General features: G+C 35.6%; 1 protein-coding gene and 1 pseudogene across 3 annotated transcripts; one reads left to right on the forward strand and one right to left on the reverse strand.

Moving 5' to 3' along the window:
* Positions 1 to 12: 12 nt before the first annotated feature.
* Positions 13 to 27,987, forward strand: ZUP1 (zinc finger containing ubiquitin peptidase 1). Of its 3 annotated transcripts, none has more exons than XM_012460432.2 (10): positions 13 to 300; positions 1,645 to 2,217; positions 7,742 to 7,852; positions 9,802 to 9,923; positions 11,862 to 12,030; positions 16,466 to 16,654; positions 16,916 to 17,081; positions 21,299 to 21,450; positions 23,273 to 23,493; positions 27,737 to 27,987. In XM_012460432.2, the coding sequence occupies exons 2-10, from the start codon at positions 1,659 to 1,661 to the stop codon at positions 27,782 to 27,784; spliced, it is 1,737 nt and encodes a 578-aa protein (XP_012315855.2). In that variant the 5' UTR covers positions 13 to 300; positions 1,645 to 1,658; the 3' UTR covers positions 27,785 to 27,987. The 3 variants fall into 3 exon arrangements, with proteins under 3 accessions (XP_012315855.2, XP_012315854.2, XP_012315856.2); XM_012460431.2 differs by having other exon boundaries at positions 9,805 to 9,923; XM_012460433.2 differs by lacking the exon at positions 13 to 300 and adding an exon at positions 658 to 742.
* On the reverse strand, positions 8,573 to 8,691 carry LOC135268617 (5S ribosomal RNA; annotated as a pseudogene).
* Positions 27,988 to 27,989: the final 2 nt, after the last annotated feature.

Below are 27,989 nucleotides of genomic sequence, written 5' to 3' on the forward strand. Positions count from 1 at the left end.
CGCATGCTGGGATTCCTTCTCTTCCGTAGGACTAAGGAAGTGTCTTTTGAATGAGGTATTGAGAGCCAAGGTGTTGGAAATTCCTAATTCTTTCCTCGGTTAACTGAATCTCTGCGTATTGGGAGGGCCTGTCCTCAGTCTTCAGGCCGGGAGAGGTATTGGACGCCGCGTACGGACTCCTCTGGCAGCTAGGACCAAAGGGGGAGAGGTATTGGACGCCGCGTACGGACTCCTCTGGCAGCTAGGACCAAAGGGAAAGCCTAGCGGAGCACAGTGTGGCAGCTGCTGGCCTCCGGGCCGGTAAGAATTGATGGTCCCCTCCCTCATTCCCCAGGCCCAAAGCTTTGACCTATTTAGTGCCTGTTAGTTTCGTATCCCTGGCTTGGGCCTTTGGCGCGGAACGTTTGGCAGACTCGGCCTTGCGGCATTATGGCCTCACCCACCACGTACCTATCCTGGCACTGGATACCGTCTTGTCTCTCACTCGCTTCTTCCGAGGCATCAGGGTACCCTCTTGTGTCTTACGCGCTTCATCTGAGTCCACGTCCAAATGCATCATTCTGTGTCTGACCGTGTCCCAGCAACCGGAAAAGAAGAAACTCGGGGTGTGACATTAATCACACTGCGGGGTGGGGGGTAGGGGGTGGGGGGCTGGAGAACTGCCTTCTAAAATCAGAGACTATATCCATTTGTCTGGACAGAAATGAGAAAAATAAGGACGATGTAGGGAGGTATTTTAAAGGTAAATTTATTAAATGAAGGGAATAGTGTCATTTCTTCTGTTTTTTTTTTTTTTTTTTTTTTTTTTTTTAATAGTCTTTGGCTGAATGACGGTCTGTAGTAGGAAGGTGCTGGCGAGGTGATTGCTTTTTTTAAGTTGTTATTTCTTAACACTTTTATGTCAGTAGTCAGTAATTCTTTTATCCATAAAATCCAAAAGTAGTTACTGAACCTAGAGAGATGAGATGCCTTACCTAAAATGATGAATCTGAAATTATTACCCAGTTCTCTTGACTCTGGAATAAGGGTTTTTTTCTGCTATACCACTTCTGCATTTATTCTTGGGGTTGAAAGTGCAGGCTGTGGAGCATGACTGAGTTAGCATTTTGACTTCCACCTTTTTCTACCTGTGGTGACCTATCTGAGTCAGGATTTCTTTATGTGTAGAACGATAATAATAGTACTTAAATTAGTTTAATACATGTAAAGGTGTTTAAGTGTTAACCTCTATTATTAAGATGTGTTTATTTACCCTTAATATAATCAGCTTCAGTGTTCAGTATTTAGATATATCAGTTGATAAACAGGTTTCCATTTTTTCTTACCTGATTTATCTTACCTGGACAATTTTTTAAACGTTATTTTTTCTCAACCTTGGGCAGAGACATTTTTTGAAATATTTTATTTTTAAAATTTCTTATTTTCATTATTTTGCCTTTATTATTATTTTTTTGAAACCATACACTTGAAATTTTTGTTGCTATTTATAAATAAGTTTGTGTATTTGAGGAACAGTAAGTACATTGAAAACTTCTTCATCAGAATAATCCAGCATTAAAGACCAAATAATTGTCTCAAATCATTTTATGAAATGCAGTTTTCTTCAAATCTTACTTTGAAACTTAAAATAATGTTCTTTTCTAGCTACTTGTCATACCATGCTTTCCTGTGATATTTGTGGAGAAACAGTAACCTCAGAACCAGACATGAAGGCTCACCTTCTAATTGTTCACATGGAAAATGAAATTATATGTCCGTTTTGCAAGTTGTCAGGTGTGAATTATGATGAAATGTGTTTTCATATTGAAACAGCTCATTTTGAGCAGAATACACTTGAAAGAAACTTTGAGAGGATAAATACAGTACAATATGGAACTTCAGATAACAAGAAAGACAACACTCTACAGTGTGGAACAGAAGTTAATTCAAGTATTCATTCAGGTTGTGCATCTAATCCAAAAAATTCAGCTCAAAGCCTGAGTAAAGATAGTACTTTAAAACATGAAGCCTTTTATTCAGAGAACTTAACTGAATCTAGAAAATTCCTGACAAGTAGGGAAAAACAGTCTGGCCTGACCAGGATAAAAGGATCTATTTATGAAACAACGTACAGTCCTCCCGAATGTCCTTTCTGTGGAAAAATAAAGGAGCATAGTGAAGATGTGGAAACTCATGTGAAAACAAAGCATGCGAATCTTTTAGACATTCCATTGGAAGGTAAAGTTTTTATTTCATTGTAAATTATTAGAAGTTTATAGCCTTAATTTAATATGTGGTATTCTAAAAGTTGGTTTGTAAGTCAGTTTACTACAGATGTGTTTTGAAATCCATTTTATGGTGATAACATTTTTCATTTGCCATTATTGCAACATAAAAGTACATTATGGAAAAGAATGTTGATGGAGATATAAAATGTTTCAGCTACATTGACAGTAGTTTTGGAACTTTCTGTCTAATTTCCAGAGATATTCTTTTTATTGTCACTAGCCCAATAGCATCTGCTCTGGACTATCCTGAACTCTCTGACTTTGCGTTGAGTTCTAGTTTGACTCCATTATTTTGTTATGAATAGTCTGTTAGAGACTACTACAGTGTGTTAGAGAACAGACTTTGTGTGATATCAGTTCTTTTAAATTTGTTGAGGCCTGTTTTATGACTCAAGCCACAATCTATCTTGGTATATACCATGGGTACTTGGAAAAAAAAGTGTATTCTGCTTTGTTGGATGGAATGTTCTAGTTGATCATGCTCAGATTACTTATATCCTTGCTCATTTTCTATAGTAGTACTGTCTAGTAGTTCTACCAATTTTTGAGAAAGGATTGTTGAAATCCCCGATTATAATTGTAAATTTATCTGTTTTTCCTTTCAGCTTTGTCAGGTTTTGTTTCATGTATTTCGAGGCTCTGTTGTTGGTGTATACACATTTAGGATCTTATGTCTTTTTCTTATTGTTGAACTTTAAGAATTTGTTGGGCCAGGTGTCGTGGCTCATGCCTATAATCCCAGCAAGTTGGGAGGCCGAGATCGGCAGATCCCTTGAGCCCAGGAGTTCAAGACCATCCTGGGCAACATGGCAAAAGCCCGTCTCTTAAAAAAAAAGCCAGTTGTAGTGGTATACATCAGTAGTCCCAACTATTTGGGAGGCTGAAGTAGGAGGATCACCTGAGCCTGGGAAGTGGAGGCTGTAATGAGTACACCACTGCACTCCAGACTGGGTAATTGAGTAAGAACCTGTCTAAAAATAAAAAAAAACTTGTTCTGTATTTTGGATACAAGTCCTTTTTTGGATGTGTATTTTGCAGATATTTTCTCCTAGTCTGTGGCTTGTCTTTTCATTCTTTCATCAGTGTCTTTCATGGAGTGGAAGTTTTTAATTTTAACAAAGTACAACTTGACAATTTCTTCTTTCATGGATTATACTTTTGGTGTTGTGTCTAAAAACTCTGCCAACTTCTAGAAGTTTTATAGTTTTGCATTTTACATTTAGATCTATGATCCATTTGAATTAATTTTTGTAAAAGATATAAAGTCAATATCTACATTCTTTTTAATGCATTTCTCTGACTATGAAATCAGTATCTTTTTCATATAGTTATTTTAATTTCCTCTATTATGAAGTGCATGTTACATATTTTGTATACTTGAGTTACATGGATTTTTTCAACTGTATATTGTCAGATTTTTTATTTAGTTTTTTTTAGCTGCTTTTAAAATATATTCTCAATACTAATCCTTCAGCTGTATTTCATAAGATGTTGCTTATCCTTGAATTTTGTGCAGTATTGGAATTTTATTTTTGCTTTCCACGTATTGTCTAAAAAAGTATTCTTTACTCTGAGTTCAAAAAGGTATTCTCATATATTCTAAAAATTTTGATATTTTATATTTTCACTGTTTAAATTTTTTTCTGGAGTGTGTGTGTTTTAGTTTTTCCTTGTACAGAAACTAGGTTTATCTTTGATTTATAGTATGGTTTCTGTCTTTTATTACATTTTCGTATCTGTGTCGGCCAGTTTCTGGTCCCTTACATCTGCTTTATTTATCTATGTGGCTTTTGTTCCCTTATTACACCACCATTTTAATAACTATTTTGTAAAATGTCATCAACATAAGATAGGACAGTTTTTCCCTCGTTCCTCATTTTCGTTATCAAATTAGACTTATTGATTCTTTTGGGGGGGCGGTTAGAACCATATTGTCAGTTTTCATGAAAACTCTGTTGTAATTTTGTTTTAAATTAGATCAGAGTACATCTCCACATTAATTCAGGTCATCTTAATATCCCTTAATAAAATTTTGTATTGTTTTTTCATTGTACATTTGTGTTAGCTTTATTTCTGTGTAGGTTATAGTTGCTGTTGCTTCTGTTAATTAGATTTTTTCCCTTCTAAGAAACTTTTGCAGTTTTATAGAAACATTAGAAACATTATCAATTTTTATAGATAGTTAAGGTATCTAGTCTTATTAAACTATTACTAATTTTATTTTATTTTGTATTTTTTGAGACAAGGTCTCACTGTGTCACCCAAGCTGGAGTTCAGTGGCATGATCATGGCTCACAGCAGCCTGGACCTCCTGGGCTCAAGTGGTTCTCCTGCCTCAGCCTCCCAAGGAGGTGGGACTATAGGCCTGTGCCACCACGCCGGCTAATTTTTTTTTAATATTTAGTAGAAATGAGGTGCGGCCCTGTTACATGGACTGGTCTTGAACTCCTGTGCTCAAGCAGTCTTTCTTCAGGAGGTGGGACTATAGGCCTGTGCCACCACGCCGGCTAATTTTTAAAAAATATTTAGTAGAAATGAAGTGCGGCCCTGTTACATGGACTCGTCTTGAACTCCTGTGCTCAAGAAGTCTTTCTTCCCCAGCCTCCCAAAGTGTCAGGATTGCAGGTGTGAGCCACTGTGTCTGGCGTAACTGTTACTAATTTTAATGGTTCTATATTAATTTCCTTGAGTATTCTAAGTAGATCATTTTACTATCTGCTAATAATGAAAATTTGTGGATTTATGGACTGCTGCAAGGAAAAAAACAAGTGTATTGATGAAAAATGCCTGACAATCCTTTGCTGAAACAGTGTTTCCTGTAAGTTTCTCAGGACCAGTAAACTGGTCAATTATGGTAGTCTTATGAGTCTGAATGTTTAGTTGAGTTTAAAAAAGACCTGTTGTCATTAGAAGTACAAAAGTAGAATCGGTAGATAGCTGGATTTAACCAATGTTCAGTTATAGTAAATGGAACAGGTGAATTTGCAGGTGGTTTTAGGAAATGATTATCATATAGAGAAGATGCATGGAATCTAGGCTGCGAAGTAAAGAAAAACATGAGGGTGGTAATGAATGACAAAAAAAATAGTGTCTGTATATTCTATATAGGAGGTTTTAGTTAGGTCAAACACTTTTTAGAGTGGTGGAATTTAAAAAAAGTGAGGTGGAAGGATAGGTGGTCAGAAGTGATATTTGAATTTGAGATTTCAGAGGTGGTTCACTTATTAGTAATGACAAATTAAGGGTATAATTTTGTCATTCAGTGGGTAAATTAGGGCGAAGAAAAAGATTGTTAGAAATGAAGGCATAGAACTATCCCTATGGATATTATGATCATAGTATAAGGGCTAGGAAAAGAAGATTTTGATCCAGGTGCTAAAATTTTTAGTAAATGAAAGTAGTATCTAAGACTTCAGAAAATATTAGGCACTAAGAAAGGTAGGTGATGCCATATTATGGTGACATGAATTATTAGAAAGATGGGGGTTAAAACAGGTTTGACACTGATGAAAGAGAGCAAAGGCGATGCCTCTTCTACTTCTAGGGCCCTGAATTGTGAAAGAAAAATTGCCTCTGTGTTAGGGGGCTATAGGAAAAATGATGTGTCATAAAGCAACCAGATTTTAGTTAAGTCAGGAAGGTGAAGTTAATATTCAGAGAAAGACTGTGTGTATAGAGAAGCTGACTGATGACAGACGATATTTCTGGAGTGGTTCTTGGTAGGTATTAGGAGAATAGGAGGGGTAATAGCTTGGGTCAGATTAGTGGATAGCTTGGGTCAGATTAGTGGATGTCCTTCAGATATTTAAAGATTGTTAAGACACTACCACTGAATAATTAGATTAGATTCATTGATGGAACAGTGTTGGTGGTTATGTCAGCCCTAGATGACTCCATTGGATGACGATGGCTAACCTCTGAGGCTTAGTTTAGATTCTTATGGTAAAAAACATATATAGGGATATGAGGTGTAGTGTGGTCTAATGTTGAGGAAGGTTGGTAGTCACTTCAGGCTAGAAGGGATAGAGGGATTGGCTTGCAGTAGAGTGATGATCAACGAGATAAGCGAAGGCTTCCTTGGCCTTGGCTGTGGCTGTAAGGCATTTTATGGTACAGAACTGGCTGAAAGACTTGTCTTATATCCCCCAGCATTATTTATGGATAATGTATACCATTATTTCTTAGTACTGTTTTTAGAAATATTTTCTGAGAACTTCTTAATACTTCTTTTTTTCTTGAGCTTTGCCATTGAATTTTTTTTTTTTTTTTAGTATTTTCATTTTTTTTCCTTTTTCTATTTTTGTTTCATAACTTTCTATCCTGGTTTCAAAGATTCAGTTTCCTCTTTTATTTCAGTGAGCATTTTGAACATACTTATTTTACAGTGTATTATGGATTACTGTAGCTCCATTTCTTCACAGGTAACTTTTTCAGTTTGTAGCTTTCTGGGCTGTTTTACTTGGCATTGCAGCTTCCAATGTGCTTAGCAATTCAAATTTTAGTATTCATCTGTTATGAGAGTTTTTTATGATCCCTTCCTTGTGATGCAGTTTGATGGTTCCTTCACCCTGGCTGTTCACAGTCTCTGCTTTCAGACCAGGCCTTACATATATGGATTGCTCCGTGCTTTTCTCTTTGTATATGCACAATTCTGGGTCCTTCTATGTCTCTTATCCACTGCTTCTTGGTCTTATGGAGGTACCACTTCTGTTCTTGGCAAGCTAGACCTGTTGCCTGCAGTGCTATGTGATAGATGCAGCTCTTTAATCTGCTGCTCCTGGGTAGACAGTACAACCCCAATTACCAGCTTTATGTTGGATGTTTAAGTTCAGCACCTTACCACTCAGTTTGGTGGGTGCTGAGAATTTAGCTCTAAAAACCCGTATCCAGACTGGCCCCTACTTACCACTTTGGTTTTCCTTTCTGTTTCTCTTGAGTACAGATCTGAATATTTATTATTACTATTTCGTTTTTTTTGGAGTGCTATGAGAGGTTTGTGCTGTGCTCAGCCTTCTGTCTTGACCCTAGGGTAGAAAAATAGCTTTTAAATCCACTACAAAGAGCTTTTACTTGTATAAGGTTAGTAGGTGGTAGACAGTCTTTGACATGGGGTGAAAAATCTAAAAATTGTAAAAATAAAACCGACTTGGCTGGGCATGATGGCTCATGCCTGTAATCCCAGCACTTTGGGATGCTGAGACAGGAGGATCACTTGAGTCCAGGAATTTGAGACCAGCCTGGACAACGTAGTGAGACTCTATCTCTAAAAAAAAAAAAAAATTAGCTGGCCTGGTGGTGCATGCCTTTAGCCCCAGATACTTGGGAGGCTGAGATGGGAGGAGGATTGCTGTAGTGAGCCATGATGGTGCCACTGCACTCCAGTCTTGGCAACAAAGTGTGACCCTGTCTCAATAAAAGAAAAGAAAAAATTAAAATTAAAAAATAAAAACAACTTAATTATGTCTCCAATACAGACTGTGATCAACCACTGTATGATTGTCCTATGTGTGGGCTCATATGCACAAATTACCATATTCTTCAGGAACATGTTGACTTGCATTTAGAAGAAAACAGCTTTCAACAAGGTATGTTTGTATGTTTAAAGATAAAAATATCATTTAATTTCTACTTTCTAGGACACATATCTAATTTTTATATTTGTGATATGGAAAAATATTTTAAAATACATCTTTTCCTTTAAAAGTGTTTTTATTTACAAGTTGAGGCCATTCTTTAGCAGCTAGAAGTCACTGAATATTGTATTTGGTCAACAAAAATTGCTGAACTAGAAAACTGCTATATGGCACATAAAATTTTACAAATGAATGTGAACTATATAACCAAAACATCTTTAAATGCATCTTGAGCTGCTTGCCCCAGGTTCTAAATGACTTACTGGTTTTATTGTGATTCTATAAAAGTTTTCCTTTCTCCCCTATGTTTTTTAATAGTGACGTTGTTTAAGTAATCATTATGGTGTCTTAGAAGTGGAAAAATCCTATATGAGTTTTAGAAGTCTACTGAATGAAAATAAAAAGTAGATTCCAAGAGAAACCAATTGTGTTTTACCCTATTTCAGTTTTTTAAGGTACATAGATAGCTTCTATTAAGGCAGAGGGCTTTAGTGTCCAGTATCAGTGATCCTAGTACCAGTATCAGTGTTCATGGACAATGTTACTGCTCATTCAGCCTAACCCAAAGATGAGATTATTGGAGCAAAGATGGAAAAGTTCCCTGCTCTGGTGGTTTCTGAGTGCCTGGTAATTCTTACTCTTAATTATGATAGGCTTTTTTTTTTTTCAAATAGCCTACAGCACCCAGTATTCCCAGGCAGTCTCCCATCCAAGTACTAACCAGACCCAACCCTGCTTTGCTTCCGAGATCAGACGAGATTGGGTTCGTTCAGGGTGGTATGGCCATAGACTTATGATAGGCTTTGTGTGAGCACATACATTATACTGTAAACCTACAGTGGGTAAGAGAAAAAGATAATGGTCTAAGTAAATCACTGCCTCAGGGGACACTAAACATTGATTGTGACTTGTATATCCCCAATAATAGAAGGGTGACTAAATAGGAAGATGTAGCAGCAGTTGAGAACTTTGAAAGGAAAGGAAGAATATTCAGTGATAAAATTAAACCATCAGGTCATGGGATTAAGGAGACAAGATAGTGACCAAAAGTCACTGGCACATGGATCTGGGGGACCCTGAATAGATAAGATGCAGGATGAGATGTTGCAAAGTTTTACCATTTTGGGGGCCAAACTGTGATTAACTTATTATCTAACACCTGTACTTTGTAAATGTGTATTTTTATGTTCTTTATTATTTTCTTTTTCTTCCCTAGCATTTCTTTGAAACATTAATCTGCCTTAGTTATATTACGGAGCATCAGTGAAGGATCTTACTTCAAACCTTTTAAAATTCTGGTTTCCTCAGTAAATAGTAATACCTACTTAATAAGATTGTTATAAAGATCAAATGATATAATTAATGAAAAGTGCTTGTCACAGCTTAAACACTCAGTGAGGCCAGGCGTGGTGGCTCTCGCCTGAAATCTCAGCACTTTGGGAAGCTGAGGCGGGTGGATCACCTGAGGTCAGGAGTTTGAGACCAGCCTGACCAACATGGCAAAACCCTGTCTCTACTAAAAATAAAAAATCAGCTGGACATGGTGGCGGGCACCTGTAATCCCGGCTACTTGGGAGGCTGAGGCAGAAGAATCACTTGAAAACGGCAGGCAGAGGTGGCAGTGAGCCGAGATTGCACTGTTGCACTCCAGCCTGGGCAATGAAAGCGAAACTCTGTCTCAAAAAAAAAACCACTCAGTGAATATTAGTTGTCGTTTAGATGGAGGTTATTTCTTACCAAAGCAGTTCTAAGTTTTACTAGATTTGTACTCAGTTACATGGCATCTCAGTAATGAATTAATGGCAAATAATAGCATTTACTCTCTTTTAAAAACATATATTAGATAATAAATAATATTTGATTGCAACAATTATTTTATTCTGAACATTAAAAATACCTAGCAGATGTGGATAGAGTCCAGTGTTCTGGTGATCTGCAGTTGGCTCAGCAGCTTCAGCAAGAAGAAGACAGAAAGAGATCTGAAGAATCAAGACAAGAAATAGAAGAATTTCAGAAGCTGCAGGTACAAGATTAATAACAATTTTAATATTTTGATTCAGTAGAGTTATTTTTCAAATATCATTTCAGGACTCCAGTGTATTATTTTGGTCTTTGTTAAAAAAAATTTATTTATATATGTTCATAACAGCCACCATTTATAAATACTCATTCTGGTCAGGCACAGGGGTAATCACATCACATGTAGTATCTCAAAATCTTTATAACAAATTCACGAAGAAGTTATTTAGACCCCCTCCCCCTCCCGTTTTTTTCAGATGAAAAAATGGAGATGGAGATTGGCTAAGTAACTTGCTCAGTGTCAGGCAGCTAATTAGTGATAAAGCTTGCATTCAAACCTGTGTAACTTGATGGGACAAATTAGGAAACTGAGACTCAGAATTTAAGTGTTTGTATAGATACTGGGAAGTGAAATTTATACTTAGAATTAATGTCACCTGAGTCTTAAATTATTTTACAGATTGCAATTTCAGGCATTTAGAACCATTTTAAAGGGAAATGCTTTTTTTTTTTTTAAAAAAAAATCATATTTGAGGCTCCATTTATCTAAGGTGAGTGATATTACCTGTTGGACTAAACTGGCAGCATCTGTTATATTTTTAATGCATTTAAATTTTTAATGTCTGTTTCTCCTTTTTTCAATCCTAATTTGTAGACCATAGTGTTATTTGTGCTAATAATGCTCATAGATTTTATTGTTGTTGTTGTTTGTTTTTTTGAGACGAAGTTTTGCTCTTGTTGCCCAGGCTGGAATGCAATGGCACAATCTCGGTTCACTGCAACCTCTGCCTCCTGGGTTCAAGTGATTCTGCTGCCTCAGCCTCCCAAGTAGCTAGGATTACAGGTGTGCACCACCACGCCCGGCTCATTTATTTGTATTATGTAGAGACAGGGTTTTACCATGTTGGCCAGGCTGGTCTCAAACTACTGACCTCAGGTGATCTTCCCAGCTTGGCCTCACAAAGTGCTGGGATAATAGGCATGAGCCACCATGCCCGGCCTATTGCTTATAGTTTTTAAATGTTCTTTTTCTAGTGATAATAGGATAGTGCATAAACAAAAAAGGCTTGCGATTGAATAGGTTCGAAAGTGTTCAGGTAAACAGGTTTGTATATTTTGGTACTTCTCAAAGCTTTTAATATACTAATGTGTATGTACATATCACAATTTTCCCAGACTTATTTGACCTCTGTCTTTTTTTCTCAGATATCTCACATGGATATTGTTGCTTAGAATGTGCTTTAGAAGACCTAATGTAGGATTTTTTTTCTCACTGATGACTCACAATAATTGCAAAATAGGAAAGAAAATTGGTTTTTCTTAAGACTTTTATGCCTTTTGTAATTTAGAACATGATCGATATAAAAAGTTTCCGATATTTAAGGAGGTTATGTAACTTTGCAAGTTAGTCGTTGATCTCAGAAAACTTTTCTGTAGAAAAGTTTCTACAAAAACTTTTTCATAGAAAACTTTTCCATGGAAAACTTTTCCATAGTTTTATACATACTATTTGAGATTCTCAGTCCAGTGTACAAAACATAGTTCATTTACTTTGTGAAATGACTGACTAAATGAATTATGGATTAAGTAGGCCTTTGAGGACTAGCCTGGGAACCAAATAATAAGGACTGACAAGTTTCCTTGAAAAAATCAGCAATGCATTCAGAACTCTTCTGCCTTTCCCAATACCTCTGCTTTCCCTACTATAGAAAAGCAAGTATCTTGCTCTAGAGATTGATTATAAAGAAGTGGTTGCTTATTAAGTTAATAATTGTGTGTGTGTGTGTGTTAGTTTTTATAAAAATCTTTAGGTTAACTTGTGTAAAGTCTATAAACCAGAATGTTTCAACATGTTTCCAGATAAATGAAATTATAATAAATTTCCATCCTCATAGAGGTACAGGAATGTAAAAATTAAGTCATTTATTTTTACGTTCAATAGAGACAATATGGTTTAGATAATTCTGGAGGATACAAACAACAACAACTACGAAATATGGAGATAGAAGTAAATAGGGGCAGAATGCCTCCATCTGAATTTCATAGAAGAAAAGCTGATATGATGGAATCATTAGCTATTGGTATTGATGATGGAAAAACAAAAACTTCTGGTGAGTGCGTAAACATCAGAGTCATAGTTTTAATATTGCTTATACCACTGAAGTAATAATCAGAATCATGTTAATTTTGCTTAATTTTCCTAATCCATAGTTTATGTAGTTATAGGTAAGACTGTGTGCAAATTAAAAAAAAGTATTGTTTTAAAACTTGTGAATTATTTTTACAGTAAATAATTCACTTAAAAATTTACTTTTATATTGTGTTACTTGACATTTAAAAAGCTGTGTTCTAGACAGTGCTGTCTAAGAGAAATATAATGTGAGCCACATATATAATTTTAAATTTTCTGGATCCACATTAACAAAAGTGAAAAGGAACAGATGAAGCTAATTTTAATAGTTTAAACCAATGTATCTGTGATATTATTATTGCAACATGTAATCAATATTAAAAACTATTACTGAGACATTTTACATTCTTTGTACATTCTTCAAAATCCATTGTGTATTTTCTACTTTACAGCACAACTCAATTGGGCAGGCACATTTCAAATTCTCAATGGCTACAAACGGCAGGTGGCTATTATATTGTTTGTGCATTTTTAAACACTAAGAGCTCCATATACATTGTATCATTTAACTCAGACATCCTCTCCTGTACTGTTAAATATTCCAAATGAGGTCACTGTTGCTTAAAGAGGTTATAGTGACTTTGCCAAAGCAAGGTTACACAGCTGGTTATTCCTAATCAAATCTGCCTTGCCCCACAATATGACTTTTTTTTGACAAGTATTAAAATTTTTTTCTTTATATATTTGTATATTAACAGACTTTTTATGGAAATAGCTTTGTTACTGCCACCCAGATTTTTTGAATCTTAATGTTTTACCATATTTACTTAAAGGTTTTTAAAGCTTCATCACCTTTCATAGGGATTCAAAGCCTTTTATGTACCCCTTCTCTGATTCTAATTCATTCTACCCACAAGGGAACTATTATCCCGAGTTTGGTATTTATCAATCTCATACATGTTTTAGTACTCTTACCATGTATGTACATTTCCATAAAATATTTTGCATGTGTTTATATATAAATGGGATACAACAGATAAAACATGTATGCTGTAAATTGTTTTGTTCAAATATATTGGTTCTTGCAGTTCTACTTCATTCATTTTAGCTGCTGTATAGTATTTCCTTGTATGACTTACAATTTTTCATATTGATAAACATTTAGATTGTTTCCAGTTTTCTACTCTTTTAATTTATGAACATGTGTCCTTCAGGAGTTTCTCTAATATTATATCCAGAACTGGAATGCTAAGTTAAAGGACATGCAGATCTTCAACTTTGTTAAGGTTATTTTAGAATTGTTTTCCAAAGTACTTGTAATCTACATTCACACCAGTATATTTCACACATTGTATGGTGACACTTTTAAGTTTTTGCTATTCAACGGGTTATGAGATGATACATGTTTTAATTTGCATTTCCTGGATTACTCCTGAGTTACTTTCCTCTTGAATGAGGAAAAATGTTCTCTTTTTTTTTTCTATTGTTGATTGGGTTGTTTGTCTTTCTTACTGATTTGTGGGAGTCCAGTAAGTATTAAGGATACTATTCCTTCGTTAGTTATATGAAATGCAAATATCTTTTTCAGGCCTATGGTTTGTATTTAAATTTTATATATCGTGCCTTTAATTAGACAGAAGTTTTGAATTTGAATGTAATCAAAGTTCTTAATGTTTCTATTTATTGTGTCTTAAGTAACTCCTCCATCTTTAAGATCACAAATATATACCTTTATGTTTTCTTCAAATATGTATATTTTGCATTTCATATTTTTATTTTTAATCTACCCAGAATTTATTTGTATGTGTATGTTGGGGGAGGGAGGAGAGAGAAGATAGGAATCTGGTTATTTTCTCCTTATTTATAACAGTCCTTATAGTAAGTACTTATTATGCTTATTTCACTACCATTTATTGAATCTATATTTTCTCCACCTATTGTAATACTATATATTATAGATTTTCATATATCCATGAGCCTGTTTCAAAAGGCTGCCTTTATACTTCTTCAGGGGTCTCCATGTAAAAAAGTTCTTGCTATGGCATAGGGCATCCTCCAGATATGTGATATGATTCGTTAGGATACAGAAAGAAAATATTAAATATATCTGTAAAAAAGTACACTGCCCTGTAATATAGAGGTGATTGATTTAGTGACAGAGATTTTTATTTTTTTTAATTATGCAAGTGTTAATTGAAGCAGCTGTCATTTAAAGAATCTTCACTTATATACTGCAATCTTGTTATAATTTTAACAATAGAATATATTCTAACTGAAGATAAATTTACTGTGGAAAATATCTAAAGAGATTTAGGTGCTAAGGAATAAAAAGTACTTTTGTTATAAGGAAATTTCCCCCTACAGCAGTTGTATGATGTTGCTAAGACAGTGTGGCATTCCATCTGATATATAATATATATACTAAAATGTACTAGAATGTTTATTACTTTCCTTTCTATTTTTTCTGTTCCTCACCCCACCTCATTCTTAAAGGACTGTTGAAAATCTTGATCTCTTCATTCAAGTCTATGATATTGAAGTCTACATTTAGCTTGCTTTCTCTGATTTCCTAGAGTACCCATTCATTCTATGCTATAACATTTAGTACTCAGTTATATACTATTTTAATTGTTTTTTTTTTCTTGAATTCAAATCTTTATAAGTTCTTTGAAAGTGGTTATAGTGATCAGTATTTCTCCTTTTCATGGTACAGGACACAGCTACGACTATTGGTTCATTTAATTGTTTTTATTTATTGAACTTTTATTGTCCTTCTTAAAGACAAAAATTCATTTTCTTATAGGAAACCCTTCATTCAAGCAAATGGAATTTATTGTCTTTAGTGCCACATGCTATGAGAAAGTATGGGGCATATAAATAAGATCTCCCTGTCTATAAGCTTCACAGAGTCTGTAGAGTATAATAAATATACACAAAGAACTGTAGTATTCTGTGACTGAATGTGGCTAGTACCTTGGGGACACAAAAAATAAATGCAATGAGTGTTCAGAAAAAGGGTTAGAATCAGAAAAAGAGTCTATGAAGACAGTAACATGTGAAGGATCTATAATTTTAAAACGTAAGGAGAGTATACTAAAAGCAGGAAAGGGACGGACTCAGATGTCCCTTGTCCTAACACCTTGTTTTTCCATATTATAGCACTTGTTATAGTTGGAGTCCATGACATTTCAAAGGATAGTGCCATATTTATCTTTTTGTCCTTAGCACTTAGGTAGTGCCAGGTGTATAAAAAGTACTTAGTTGGCCAGGTGCAGTGGCTCACGCCTGTAATCCCAACACTTGGGAGGCCGAGGCGGGCAGATCACGAGGTCAGGAGTTCAAGACCAACCTGGCCAATATGGTGAAACCCTGTCTGTAGTAAAAATACAAAAACTAGCTGGGGGTGGTAGTGTGTGCCTGTAGTTCCAGCTACTTGGGAGGCTGAGGCAGGAGAATTGCTTGAACCTGGAGATGGAGGTTGCAGCGAGCCAAGGTTGCGCCACTGCACTCCAGCCTGGGTGACAGAGTGAGACTCTTGTTGCGAAAAAGAAAAAAAAAAGTACTTAGCAAATACAGAATTTGAAAATTTAATTTAAAAAACTGAATTTAAACTCCATGGGTCAAATTATGTTTAACGTGTTCAGTTAGGCCACAGCCAAAATTATGGCAAGAAGAGTGGTGTGAAATAAAGGTAAGTCAGTGGATAGCTTTCTGTGGACTTAATATCACATAGATTAGAACTATTCTAATAAGTTTTATAAGACTGTTAATAAGATTCCTAAACCAGTTGTTCTGCCTTAAGGAAAGTATGGTTTACTTCCTTCTGTTGTCTCAAACAAATATCATCTCTCCAAATGGCAAAATGGAATATGCTACTAAAGGGTTGAAATTTAGGGTATTGGGGTTTGGGATATGTTTATTATTCATGAATAGTAAGTCAAGAGTTTTCAAATGAAAACATATGTGTATTCTCATGCTTTGATAATTGATTCTGCAAAATAAAATTTTAAATTACAGAAAAATCAAAACTATAGGTAATAGGGAGCTATTAATATTTTTTGATTGGGAGCAAATTGATTAAGACTGAGTGGTCTCCAGCATTCTATACAATAAAATGGACAGACAAGAAGAACATTCATTCAACAGCTGTACTTTATGTGCTGGTTCCTGCAGATGCAGAAGTGAAAGATGCAAAAAATTTCAGTTAACTCTAATAAATAATATGCTAGTGTTAGGAAACTTGGATTGTAGTAACAAGCAAGGACACAAATTAAGGTTATAGCAATAAGAAGGTGAAGAAAATGGAATTGACAGGATTTAGATATGGAGGGTGAAGGAGAGGTTGATATTAAAAATGTATGAGATAGCCATATAAAGGTGATAACAACTGCTTCTAAATCTCTTTTCTACTTTAGGAATTATTGAAGCACTTCATAGGTATTATCAGAATGCTGCCACAGATGTGAGGCGGGTGTGGCTTTCTTCAGTGGTGGATCACTTTCATTCATCTTTAGGCGACAAAAGTTGGGGTTGTGGTTACAGAAATTTCCAAATGCTACTTTCATCATTATTACAAAATGATGCTTATAACGATTGCTTAAAAGGTATGTGAAATCTAGTACTCTGAACGTCTCGTGATAAAATACATATGATATTGAATCATATAGCACACATAATTAATCGCTTTAACAGTTAGTGGATATTTATATAGGAAACCTGAATTCTGATTAGAGGAAGAGAAAATGATAGATGTCAGGAATAACTGTCTTAAAAAGTGTAAAGTTTCCCTAGTATATGATACACTGCTAAATGATAATTTCAGTAATTTATTAACAAGCATGTAACGTTTGCTTTTATAATTTTAGGTATGTCGATTCCTTGCATTCCAAAAATTCAATCCATGATTGAAGATGCATGGAAGGAAGGTTTTGATCCTCAGGGGGCCTCTCAACTTAATAACAGGTTACAGGGAACAAAGGCCTGGATTGGAGCATGTGAAATATATATACTCCTGACCTCCCTAAGGGTAAAGTATGTACCTTAAAACCTAATTAAATGTTATTACCATATCTGGGAGTTTTGTTTTTTAAAATTTTATTTTTTATCAAAGAGATAGTTTTAAAATAAAGTTAAGTAGCGCTGAATTAAGTAGCAATGAAAACCAGCAACCTATTCCCAATCGTATGCTCTTTTCTACCCTCAAGTCCTGTCTCTGAAGGGCAACTGTCACTTCCATTGTTTTTAAATGGTGTGCTTTCATAGCTGTTTCTTGGTCTATGAGTTTTAGATATTGTCTGTTTTAATATCTTCTATCTGTTTACCTTCAATCCTTCTAATATGATTAAATCTCAGTTTTTATTAAAATCAGAGTTTACATCGTTTTATAAAGTCAGATTTTATTACACGATTGTATAAATATTGCTCATTGCTGATTTTGTTTGCTAAAATCATTTGAAATTTTTTCTGGAGTTATTAATTGTGTTTCTTTTTTTCTTTTACTATAATACTTGACTGCATCATGGCCTCACGTTTTTGCACTCTACCTGTCATGTAATCTGAGACTCTCCTTACTTTCAAACACATCCTTCTTGGAGCATTCTGTCTTCTTTGCTCCCATCTGGACTTTTTGCCTTCTAGATCTACAGCTATTATCATGTAGTATTTCTTCACTGTTTTTTTGTGTTAGGACCTAGATTTTTATTTGATTTCATGTCTCTCTCTCTTTTTAGATTACTGCTCCCTTTTGCTCAAGCACTTCTTTCATTCATTTCCTGAGAAAGGGTGCCTAGTATTATTACTTAAATGATAGTTTGAATGGCTATATTATTATTAATTCTAAAATCACTTTCACATCAAATTAAGTTTCCAGCCTACTGACGTCTAGCAATGAATATTACTATTGAGATGGTAAGATGTGATCTGATTCTGATTTTTAGAATGTGTAACCTATTTATTTTCTATGGAAGTTTTTCCAATCTTCTCTTAGCCCATCATAATTTCACAATATTATGAATTTCACAATGGGGTGTAGGCTTTGATTCATTGTGTTGGGCATTTGTTTTTCTCTTTGAATCTAGAATTGTGAATTGTCTAAGATCTTAGTTAGTTCCATCTAGGATGGTAGTTAAGAGCTTGAACTTTGAATGAAACTGCCTGACTTGATTCTAGCTTTCCTACTTACTAGCTGAATGAATGAACTCGTCTGTACCTAGTTCTACCATGGATAAAAGAAGATATTCATAGTAGACAATTAAATGGGATAATAAAGTGCTTAGAACTGTGACTGGCACACAGCATGACTTTGGAGGTTAACTATCATTGTTTGATAATTATAATCTCTTTGTTTTCTTTGTGGAACTATTGATAATTGGCCACTGAACTTCTCCTTTTTTTTTTTTTGAGACAGTTTTTGCTGTGTTGTCCAGCCAGGCTGGAGTGCAATGGCACAATCTTGGCTCACTGCAACCTCCAACTTCCTGGATTCCAGCGATTCTCCTGCCTCAGCCTCCTGAGTAGCTGGGATTACAGGCGCCCGCCACCAAGCCCAGATAATTTTTGTATTTTTAGTGGAGATGAGGTTTCACCATGTTGACTAGACTGTTATGGAACTCTTGACCTCAAGTGATCCACCCACCTCGGCCTCCCAAAGTGCTGGGATTACAGGCTTAAGCCTCCACCACCCCCAGCCTGAACTTCTTTACCTTCTAAGTTTATCATATCCCTTTTTTAAAATCTTTGCTTTTTGTTTTATTTTCTAGATTTACTCAACTTTATCTCCCAACTACTCTATTGAAATTTTTATTTTAACCATTATTTAATTTTAAGGAATGATTTCATAGCATCATTTTCTTTATGGTTGCAAAATTTTTTCCAATATTTTCTTTCTATTGCCTGCATTTTTCTGTTTGTTACATATTAATTTATTTTCATGTCTGTTTATTTTAGTCTTTTCTATTTTGAAGGCTTTCTTTTAACTTTTGGAAGTCCTTAGTTGTCCATTCAGAGAGTGAAGAATGAAACATTAAAAAGCTGATTAGAAGTGCTGTAGGATTGCACAGAGCTTGCAGATTAGCAGACCTAATTAAAAGTCTTAGGTGGAAGGTGGAAGGTTACTATTTGGTTGGGGAACGCTCAAATATCATTATATAGAGAAATCTTTTCTCAGAAGTTATTCCAGAGAAGAGTTTTTTAGTCTCCATCCTAGAGTTCCTGCATTAGTGGAGGGGAGAATTGAGGTGTGATTTACCTTTGAAGCAAACTTTGAATTAATCTCTTATTTTTAGCTGTTCTCAAACCTTGTGCTTCTAAGCTTTCAGCCTCTCTCTGATTTTGAGACATATGGTCTCCATTTTCTTTTATTTACTTTTACATGTTCTCTGTGCTCCTTTCCATTTTCTGAAAATGAGAGCTCTCTTCCTGTCTGTCCCCATTCGCTTTGTCCTTGGGTGTTTAAATCATTATTTCCTTCATTATTATGTCATTGGGCTAAGAGGAAATAGACATAGATGCCTGTGATCATGTTTAATGGAACGTCTGCCTTTATAAAGCTTTATGGCTTTATATTTCCTTTTATGTTTGTTTCGAAGTTATTTAAACAGTATATCACATTGTTTTTACCACATTAATTGATTAGATTCAGAGGTAAAAATATTTCTTTCATTTATAAAGAAAAACTAATATTGCATGTATGCATAATAACTTTCTTGAATTATTTAAATTTAAAGAACTATTATAATGCCCTCTAAATTTATTTCTGCTTTTCTCCTTTTTCTTTTTGCCAATCTATTCACACTTTCAGATTGTATATACTCTATCATGTTCTGAGTTTTAAAGTAATTTTTTCTTTTTTTTTTTTTTTTTTTGAGACAGAATCTGTCTCTAATCTGTCACCCAGACTGGAGTGCAATGGTGTGATCTTGGCTTGCAAGCCCTGCCTCCCAGGCTTAAGTGATTCTCATGTCTCAGCCTCCTGAGTAGCTGGGATTACAGGCACATGCCACCACACATGGCTAATTTTTAATTTATTTTTTTTGTATTTTTAGTAGAGATGGGATTTCGCCATGTTGTCCAGGCTGGTCTCGTGCTCCTAGGCTCAATCAGTCCTCCTGCCTTAGCCTCTCAAAGTGCTAGGATCACAGGCGGGAGCCACTGCACCCAGCCATAATTCTTGTTCAGCTTCTTTCCTGGTACCTTAAATAATTTAGCAAGCTTTTTTATTAATATATCCTGAATGTGTTTAGTAATTATTTACATGTCTTTCTGTTGCTCTCTATATGAATTATACTCTGTAAGGTACTATTTAATTAGTATTCTAAATATAAATATGCAAACTGCTAACCCAAAACATTCTTTTTACTTCTAAACAGTTTATCCAGAAGTTTATTTGAACACTTAAAACCTAGTAACCCGCTGTAAGTTACTAGCATTAAATTGCTGAGGCTGAGGTTAGCAATTTGGATGTTTTAGAGATTTTGTTGCCAAGAGAAACAAGGACAGAGTATCTGTGCTGTAGTATAAAGTGATAATAAAGCTATGAAATGCTTTTAGTTGTACCTGACCTTCTAAAAACAGTAGTTGAGTAGTATAAACAGTGTTTCTGGTTAAAAAAATTGTTTATTTAAGGGTGACTCCTTGAAGGAAAAATACCACGGTGGTCTGGTGTCAAATAGGAGATAGATGTATAGGTGTGGGTACACACACATTTTTCTATGATCTTTACAGGTATTTTCTGTTATAGAGATTTGAGACACTGACAGGAAAAGTATTTAAGATTTATTTGATATATACAAATGGCTATTGAGGAATTAAAATCAGAAATCAGCTTCTAACTGATCATCAGGGTTAGAAACTAGAATAAAAGCTATGTCTCAGATTATATGTAGATGACTTTTAAAAAATCAGGTATGGTCATTATTTACTATTCATAGAGATTTTATATATCAGAAAATGTTTGTAACCTTAAGGTTAGTCAGCAGACTTATTATGAAGTTATTTAAATAGTTAACTAGTTAGAGGAATAGTGAAATGGTTAAATAGGGAGAATTGTTAAATGGTTATCCCCCACAAAAAAATGATAATTTTTTTAGATAAACAATAAAAATTTATATTTATTTTTCTTTCTTCCTTTACAGGGAAGTAATGGCTAGAAAAAGTTGGTTCTAAACTAAGAATTTGTTGTATTTGATAACTCTGTTGATGCAAATATTTTTAAATGGCTTTTAATTATGTATTCTGTCAATTTTTAATAGGTGTCATATTGTTGATTTTCACAAGTCAACTGGTCCTTTGGGTACACATCCTTGCTTATTTGAATGGATATTAAACTATTATTCTTCAGAGGCGGAAGGGAGTCCAAAAGTAGTGTGTACATCTAAACCTCCCATCTATCTTCAGCATCAAGGTTGGTATTAATATAACTCATACTTGACAATGTTATTTATAAGATAACAAATTGTTGGCCAGGTTTGGTGGCTCATACCTGTCATCCCAGCACTTTGGGGAGCCAAAGCAGGTGGATCACTAGGTCAAGAGATCAAGACCATTCTGACCTACACGGTGAAACCCCATCTCTACTAAAAATACAAAAATTAGCTGGGCATGGTGGCGCATGCCTGTAGTCCCAGCTACTCAGGAGGCAAGGCAGGAGAACTGCTTGAACCCTGGAGGCGGAAGTTGCAGTGAGCCAAGATTGCGCCACTGCACTCCAGCCTGGAACAGAGCTAGACTCGATCCCAAAAACAAAGAAACAAACAAAACCAAATTGTTGCTTTTGGACAGGTTAAGGGTTTTTTTTTTTTTTTTTTTTTTTTTTTTTTGGGACAGAATCTCATTCTGTTGCCCAGGCTGGAGTGCAGTGGCACAATCTTGGCTCCGTGCAACCTCCGCCTTCCAGGTTCAAGCGATTCTCCTGGCTCCTGAGTAGCTGGGACTATAGGGGCATGCCATCACACCCTGCTAACTTTTGTATTTTTAGTCGAAACAGGATTTTACTGTGTTGGCCAGGCTGGTCTGATAATACCAAGGAGTAGTATGACATTAATCTGATTTTCAGAGCTACTTTGACAGTACAATACTTTCTTAGGTAATTAAGATGATATTTCTACAATACTTTCTTGGGTAATTAAGATTGATATTCCTGACATCTTCAGGACCTTTGCACTTGTTATTTTCTGTGTTTGGTTCATTTGTCCTTCATTGTTCATTTCTTGCCTTCTTGGGTCTTTACCTACATGTCACTTACGTGAGGCCTTCCCTGACCTTACCTTATTTAAAAGTGGACCTCAAGGCCAGGCATGGTGGCTCATGCCTGTAATCCTAGCACTTTCAGAGGCTGAAGCAGGATTGCTTGAGCCCAGGAGCTTGAGACCAGCCTGAGTGACATAGTGGGACCCTGCCTCTACAAAAACATAAGAAAATTAGCCAGGTGTGGTGGCACACGCCTGTAGTCCCAGATACTCAGGAGGCTGAGGTGGGAAGGTCACTTGAGCCCTGAAGTTGGGGGCTATAGTGAGCCATGGTTCTGCCACTGCACTCCAGCCTAGGCAGTGGAGTGAGGCTGTCTCAAAAAAAGTACAACTCATCCCAACCTCCCACTACTGGTATTATCTTCACTTATTTAGCTTGTTTATAGAGTATCTCTTCTATTAGGATGTAAGTTCCAAGAAGACAGGCACATTTGTCTGTTTTGTTTGCTGTTATATTTCTTCCTACCTGGAATAGTACCTAGCACGTAGATTCTTGGTAAATTATGAATGGATGGTTTGGATTGACAGGAATAAACAGAAGGATGTTAGGAATTTCATTGTTTAGGAATACAAATTATAAGCGATTAAGCTCCCCCCACTGATATTCTAATATTTATAGGTTTATTTTTGTTTACCTTTTGGAATCATGAGAGTTTTGTTCTAGAACAGTTTTTGTTCTTTCGTTTGAGATAATTTGAATAAGAAGGATCAAGGGATTGGGAAAGGAAAAGTAAAACCTATGGCGGAATAAGAGCAGAGTTTTTTGTAATGAAGCCTTTAGAAAAATGAAGTTAAATGAAGAAAACTGAAGTAGAACTAAACTCTTATGTCTTAGGAGAGCTCAGATACATATGTGTCAGAGAGTCTGACTGTATTCTAAACACACATATGCTCACAGTGTATATACAGAGACTATATGTATAGCTGTAAATATATATGACATATATATAACTTTAAAAAAAAAAAATCTTTTGATAGGTCACAGTCGAACTGTTATTGGAATTGAAGAGAAAAAAAACCGAACATTATGTCTACTAATATTTGATCCTGGATGTCCTTCTCGAGAAATGCAGAAATTATTAAAGCAAGACATAGAGGCTAGCAGTCTCAAGCAACTTCGGAAATCTATGGGAAATTTAAAACATAAGCAATACCAGATAGTAGCAGTAGAGGGTGCTCTTTCTCCAGAGGAGAAAGTTGTAAGTATCTAAATATATGTGAAGTCTGAATGACATGAACTTAAAAGTTTAAAACTTTTAGTTTAAAATCAGTGTTATCACTTTTTTCTTCTCTTTCTTTTTTTTTTTTTTTTTGGAGACAGGGTCTCACTCTGTTGACCAAGCCTGAGTGCAGTGGTGCAATCTTGACTCACTACAGCCTTGACCTCCCAGGCTCAAGCAATCCTCCTGCCTCAGCCTCCTAAGTAGCTGGGACTACAGGCGCATGCCACCACACCCGGCTAATTTTTGTATTTTTTGTAGAGACAGGGTTTTGCCATGGTGCCCAGGCTGGTCTCGAACTCCTAGGCTGAAGCAGTTTGCCCACCTCAGCCTCCCAGAGTGTTGGGATTACAGACATGAACCACTGTGCCTAGCCCACTTTGTATTCCTTAGCACCTTATTCTGTTTCATTAAGTTGGAAAAGTCATTTGGTTTTATATTTTTTAAATTTCTGGAATGAACATATTTATATTTGAAATGATACTTTAATGACGTTCTATACTTAAAGAGTTTCACAAAAATGTTTAATTTTATAATATTTAATTTTGATGTCAGGTAAGCAATGAATAATGATAACACATATAGTAAGAAAACCTAACTTAATCCAAGGAGATCTAACTCATATTGGTCTTATAATTATGGTTTATTAAAATGTGATTCTTGGGATTGCTAAGGCTCTATTTTATGCACTTGGGCTTATTGGATATTCAGAGTTGTAAAATTTAACTTCATTAGAATTTCCTCTTGTCTTTATTCCTTGCAGTTAAGTGATGAGTACAATATTATAGAAAATACTTCACACTGATTTATTTCCCTTTAAAGAGAAAACAGACTGAAGAGAGACAAACAGTTAGGGAGAATAACAGGATCATAGCGGAAAGGACTATAAGTTTTTGAAATAATACAGCTAATCTTTTCAGCCTCATAAGATGGGATACAAAGGCAAGGATTTTTTAAAGAGTTTCTTGAATTTACTTATGATACAATGATTGTAACGATTTAAGTATAAAAATTGCATTCATTTTTTTAACCCTATCATTAATTTCTCCAGATAAAGTTAGAGGTTTATTTTAATTACTTTAAAATACCAAGATGGTTGCTCACCAGTGTACACATTGAGAACATTTTGTACATTAATTTTTTAACCCTATCATTAATTTTTCCAGATAAAGTTAGAGGTTTCAATTATTTCAAAATACCAAGACACTTGCTCACCAATGTACACATTTGAGAGCATAGGTGTGGTTAAATATTACTATGGTGTATTGCTGAACATTTTAGTTAGCTCTTATCTTTCTGGTTTTGGAAATGGAGTCATTTGTGGGGGTAGAATACTAAAAACGTGCTTTCTGCACTGTGCATTTGATGTTCTAGTTTTCTGAGTCATGGACAGTAGCTGTGATTTAACTGTAAGAATCATAACTTGGCCAACAGTGTATAAATAACACTGCCATGTAGAAAAGGAATAATAATAAATATAATAAGATTTTAATTATAATAGATTGAAATAACACTTGTCTAATGCTTATTCTGTTCTATGCACTATCCTAAACACATTACATATGTTAACTAATTTAATCCACACAACAGCCCTGTATAGTAGACCCTATTATTAATCCCATCTTACAAAAGAGGATGCTGAGAAAGAGAGAAGTTGTATTCCTAAGGTAACACAGAGTCAGGATTTTAATTCGGGCAGTTTGCATCTGGAGCCCTGCCCTATATTGCCTCTTCTGTAAGGACACAAAACCTCATAGTCATGTTTGCTGAGTTTTGTTTTTGTTTCTTTTTTTTTTTTTAAATGGAGTCTCGCCCTGTTGCCAGGCTGGAGTGCAGTGGCGCGATCTCAGCTCGCTGCAACCTCTGCCTCCCGGGTTCAAGCAATTCTCCTGCTTCAACCTCCCGAGTAGCTGGGACTGCAGGCGTGCGCCACCAGCCCAGCTAATTTTTGTGTTTTTAGTAGAGACTGAGTTTCACCATGTTGGCTAGGATGGTCTCTCTCCTGACATCATGATCCGCCCGCCTCAGCCTCCCAAAGTGCTGGGATTATAGGCGTGAGCCACTGCGCCTGGCTGTTTGCTGAGCTTTCGTATGAACAATTTCACATTTCTTTTTTTAAAGGATACTACATTTCAAAAAATGAAAAATTTAATTCTACTAGTTTAATATAACATTTTTTTTTTAAGTATCTGTTCCTTATAGTTATTCTGTTCTTTTTTTTTTTTTGAGGCGGAGTCTCTGTCACTCCAGGCTGGAGTGCAGTGGTGCCATCTCGGCTCACTGCAACCTCCGCCTCCTGAGTTGAAGCGATTCTCCTGCCTTAGCCTCTCGAGTAACTGGGACTACAGGCCCACGCCACCACGCCTAGCTGATTTTTTTGTATTTTTAGTAGAGACAGGGTTTTGCCATGTTGGCCAAGGGAGGTCTTGAACTCCTGACCTCAGGTGATCTGCCCAACTTGGCCTCCCAAAGTACTTGGATTACAGGTGTGAGCCACTGTGCCCAGCCTTATTCTGTCCTTTTTAACAGTAATTTATACTGTAGGAATTCAGCAAATATTAATGTACCAATTCTTTTGTAGATCATCAGGTGGAAGGCTGCAGCTTTAAAGGACAAAATAGTGACTTTACTTTTATTTCATATGAGTTTTTATAATTCATTTTTTAAAAGTCTATTTCTGGCCAGGCGCAGTGGCTCCTGCCTGTAATCCCAGCACTTTGGGAGGCCCAGGTAGGCAGATCATGAGGTCAAGAGATCGAGACCATTGTGGCCAACATGGTGAAACCCTGTCTCTACTAAAAATACAAAAATTAGCTGGGCTTGGTGGTGTGCACCTGTAGTCCCAGCTACTCGGGAGGCTGAGGCAGGAGAATTGCTTGAACCCGGGAGGCGGAGGTTGCAGTGAGCCGAGATTGTGCCACTGCACTCCAGCCTGGCGTCTGGTGACAGAGTGAGACTCTGTCTCAAAAAAAAAAAAAAAATTGGTTTATGGTATCCCAAAATATACATATTTATAACTAATTTATGTTTTATTCTTCATTAGTTCTGATCTTTTAATAATCATGCAACTATTATTCAAAGAGAGTGATTGGTTTTCAAAACTTTTTTTTGTCTTGGCCACTGTCTTATAATAAACATTTCTGCCATAGATATATTTTGAGTATCTACTAATTCCAGACCCTGTTCTAGATGTTGGAGCCCTTATTTAGGTGAAGGGATTTATCTTAGACAATATCACCAAATGCAGTTCAGTTAAATAATAAGTACAAATTTATGTAATAGCCATGTTTCTTATTTTTTTTCACATTTTGATATGGAGTTTTAAAGTTACCCTACTATATTCTTAATTTTCCATTGTGTAATCCTTGTACTCTCAACTTGATTTAACTTAGTTTTTTGTTTTTTGTTTTCTTTTTTGAGACGGAGTTTCACTCTTGTTGCCCAGGCTGGAGTACAATGGTGCAGTCTTGGCTCACTGCAACCTCTGCCTCCCACGCAAGCGATTCTCCTGCCTCAGCTTTCCGAGTAGCTGGGATTAGAGGCATATGCCACCATGCCTGGTTAATTTTGAGACAGGGTTTAATTTTGAGACAGGTAGAGACAGGTAGATTTAATTTTGAGACAGGTAGAGACAGGGTTTCTCCATGTTAGGCAGGCTGGTCTCAAACTCCCGATCTCAGGTGATCCACCTACCTCGGCCTCCCAAAGTGCTGGGATTACAGGCCTGAGCCACTGCGCCCGGCCTGTTTACCTTAGTTTTAATTTAGCGTGGTTTAATATATTTTGATTTGGTACTCAGGTTGTGAAAATAGCACAAACATTGAAAAGTTTTTTGAAGTGACATTTTTAAGGCAATAATGAGAGATACGCATAATTTTCATAGTTTCCCTGCACACAGCCCTATCTTCCTCTAGCCTCCTCTCTGTTTTTATCTGTCTCTCTCTGCCTTTGAGCCAGCATTTTGCTTTTGACTCAGTATTCCATTAAAAAGTTACATTTCCTATTTCATTCTGTGTTGCCTTTATTTGGAATTTTCTTTGTTTATGGGTTGGCTGGAAAAATGTTTATGCCTAATTTCATAAGTTCGAGATTGCAATTTTTCTTTAGAAATTTTCACTATTATCTTGAAAAAAATTCTAAATTTTATTTTTATATTAGAATGATAACATATTCTAATTAATTGACTTATAGCTTAAGATTTTTTTTAAAATTTCTTTTCAAGGCCAGGAGACAAGCTTCTCAAGTCTTTACAGCCGAGAAGATTCCTTGAAGAATTAAGCATTTCAGTGATTGAGAACAATACTTTGTTTTTTAAATGTTGATATTGAACTACTTAACACAATTATGAATCTGTGAATTCTGAGTACTTAATATATAATTTAATTTCTAAAATGCCTGTGTTAATTAAATTATGCCTATCATACTTCATTGTTTGGTAATTATTTCAATAAAATGTCTTGTTTTTGCATTGTGGA

Source organism: Aotus nancymaae, unplaced genomic scaffold (genome assembly GCF_030222135.1).
Source record: "Aotus nancymaae isolate 86718 unplaced genomic scaffold, 86718_ANA_hifiasm-v0.15.2.pri h1tg000040l, whole genome shotgun sequence".
Classification (NCBI taxonomy): domain Eukaryota; kingdom Metazoa; phylum Chordata; class Mammalia; order Primates; family Aotidae; genus Aotus; species Aotus nancymaae.

Coding starts and splice junctions, on each gene's coding strand:
- ZUP1 (XM_012460432.2), top strand. CDS start 1,659: ATGCTTTCCTGTGATATTTGTGGAGAAACAGTAACCTCAGAACCAGAC. Junction 2,218..7,741: donor TTTAGACATTCCATTGGAAG/GTAAAGTTTTTA, acceptor TCTCCAATACAG/ACTGTGATCAACCACTGTAT. Junction 12,031..16,465: donor TGGAAAAACAAAAACTTCTG/GTGAGTGCGTAA, acceptor TTTCTACTTTAG/GAATTATTGAAGCACTTCAT.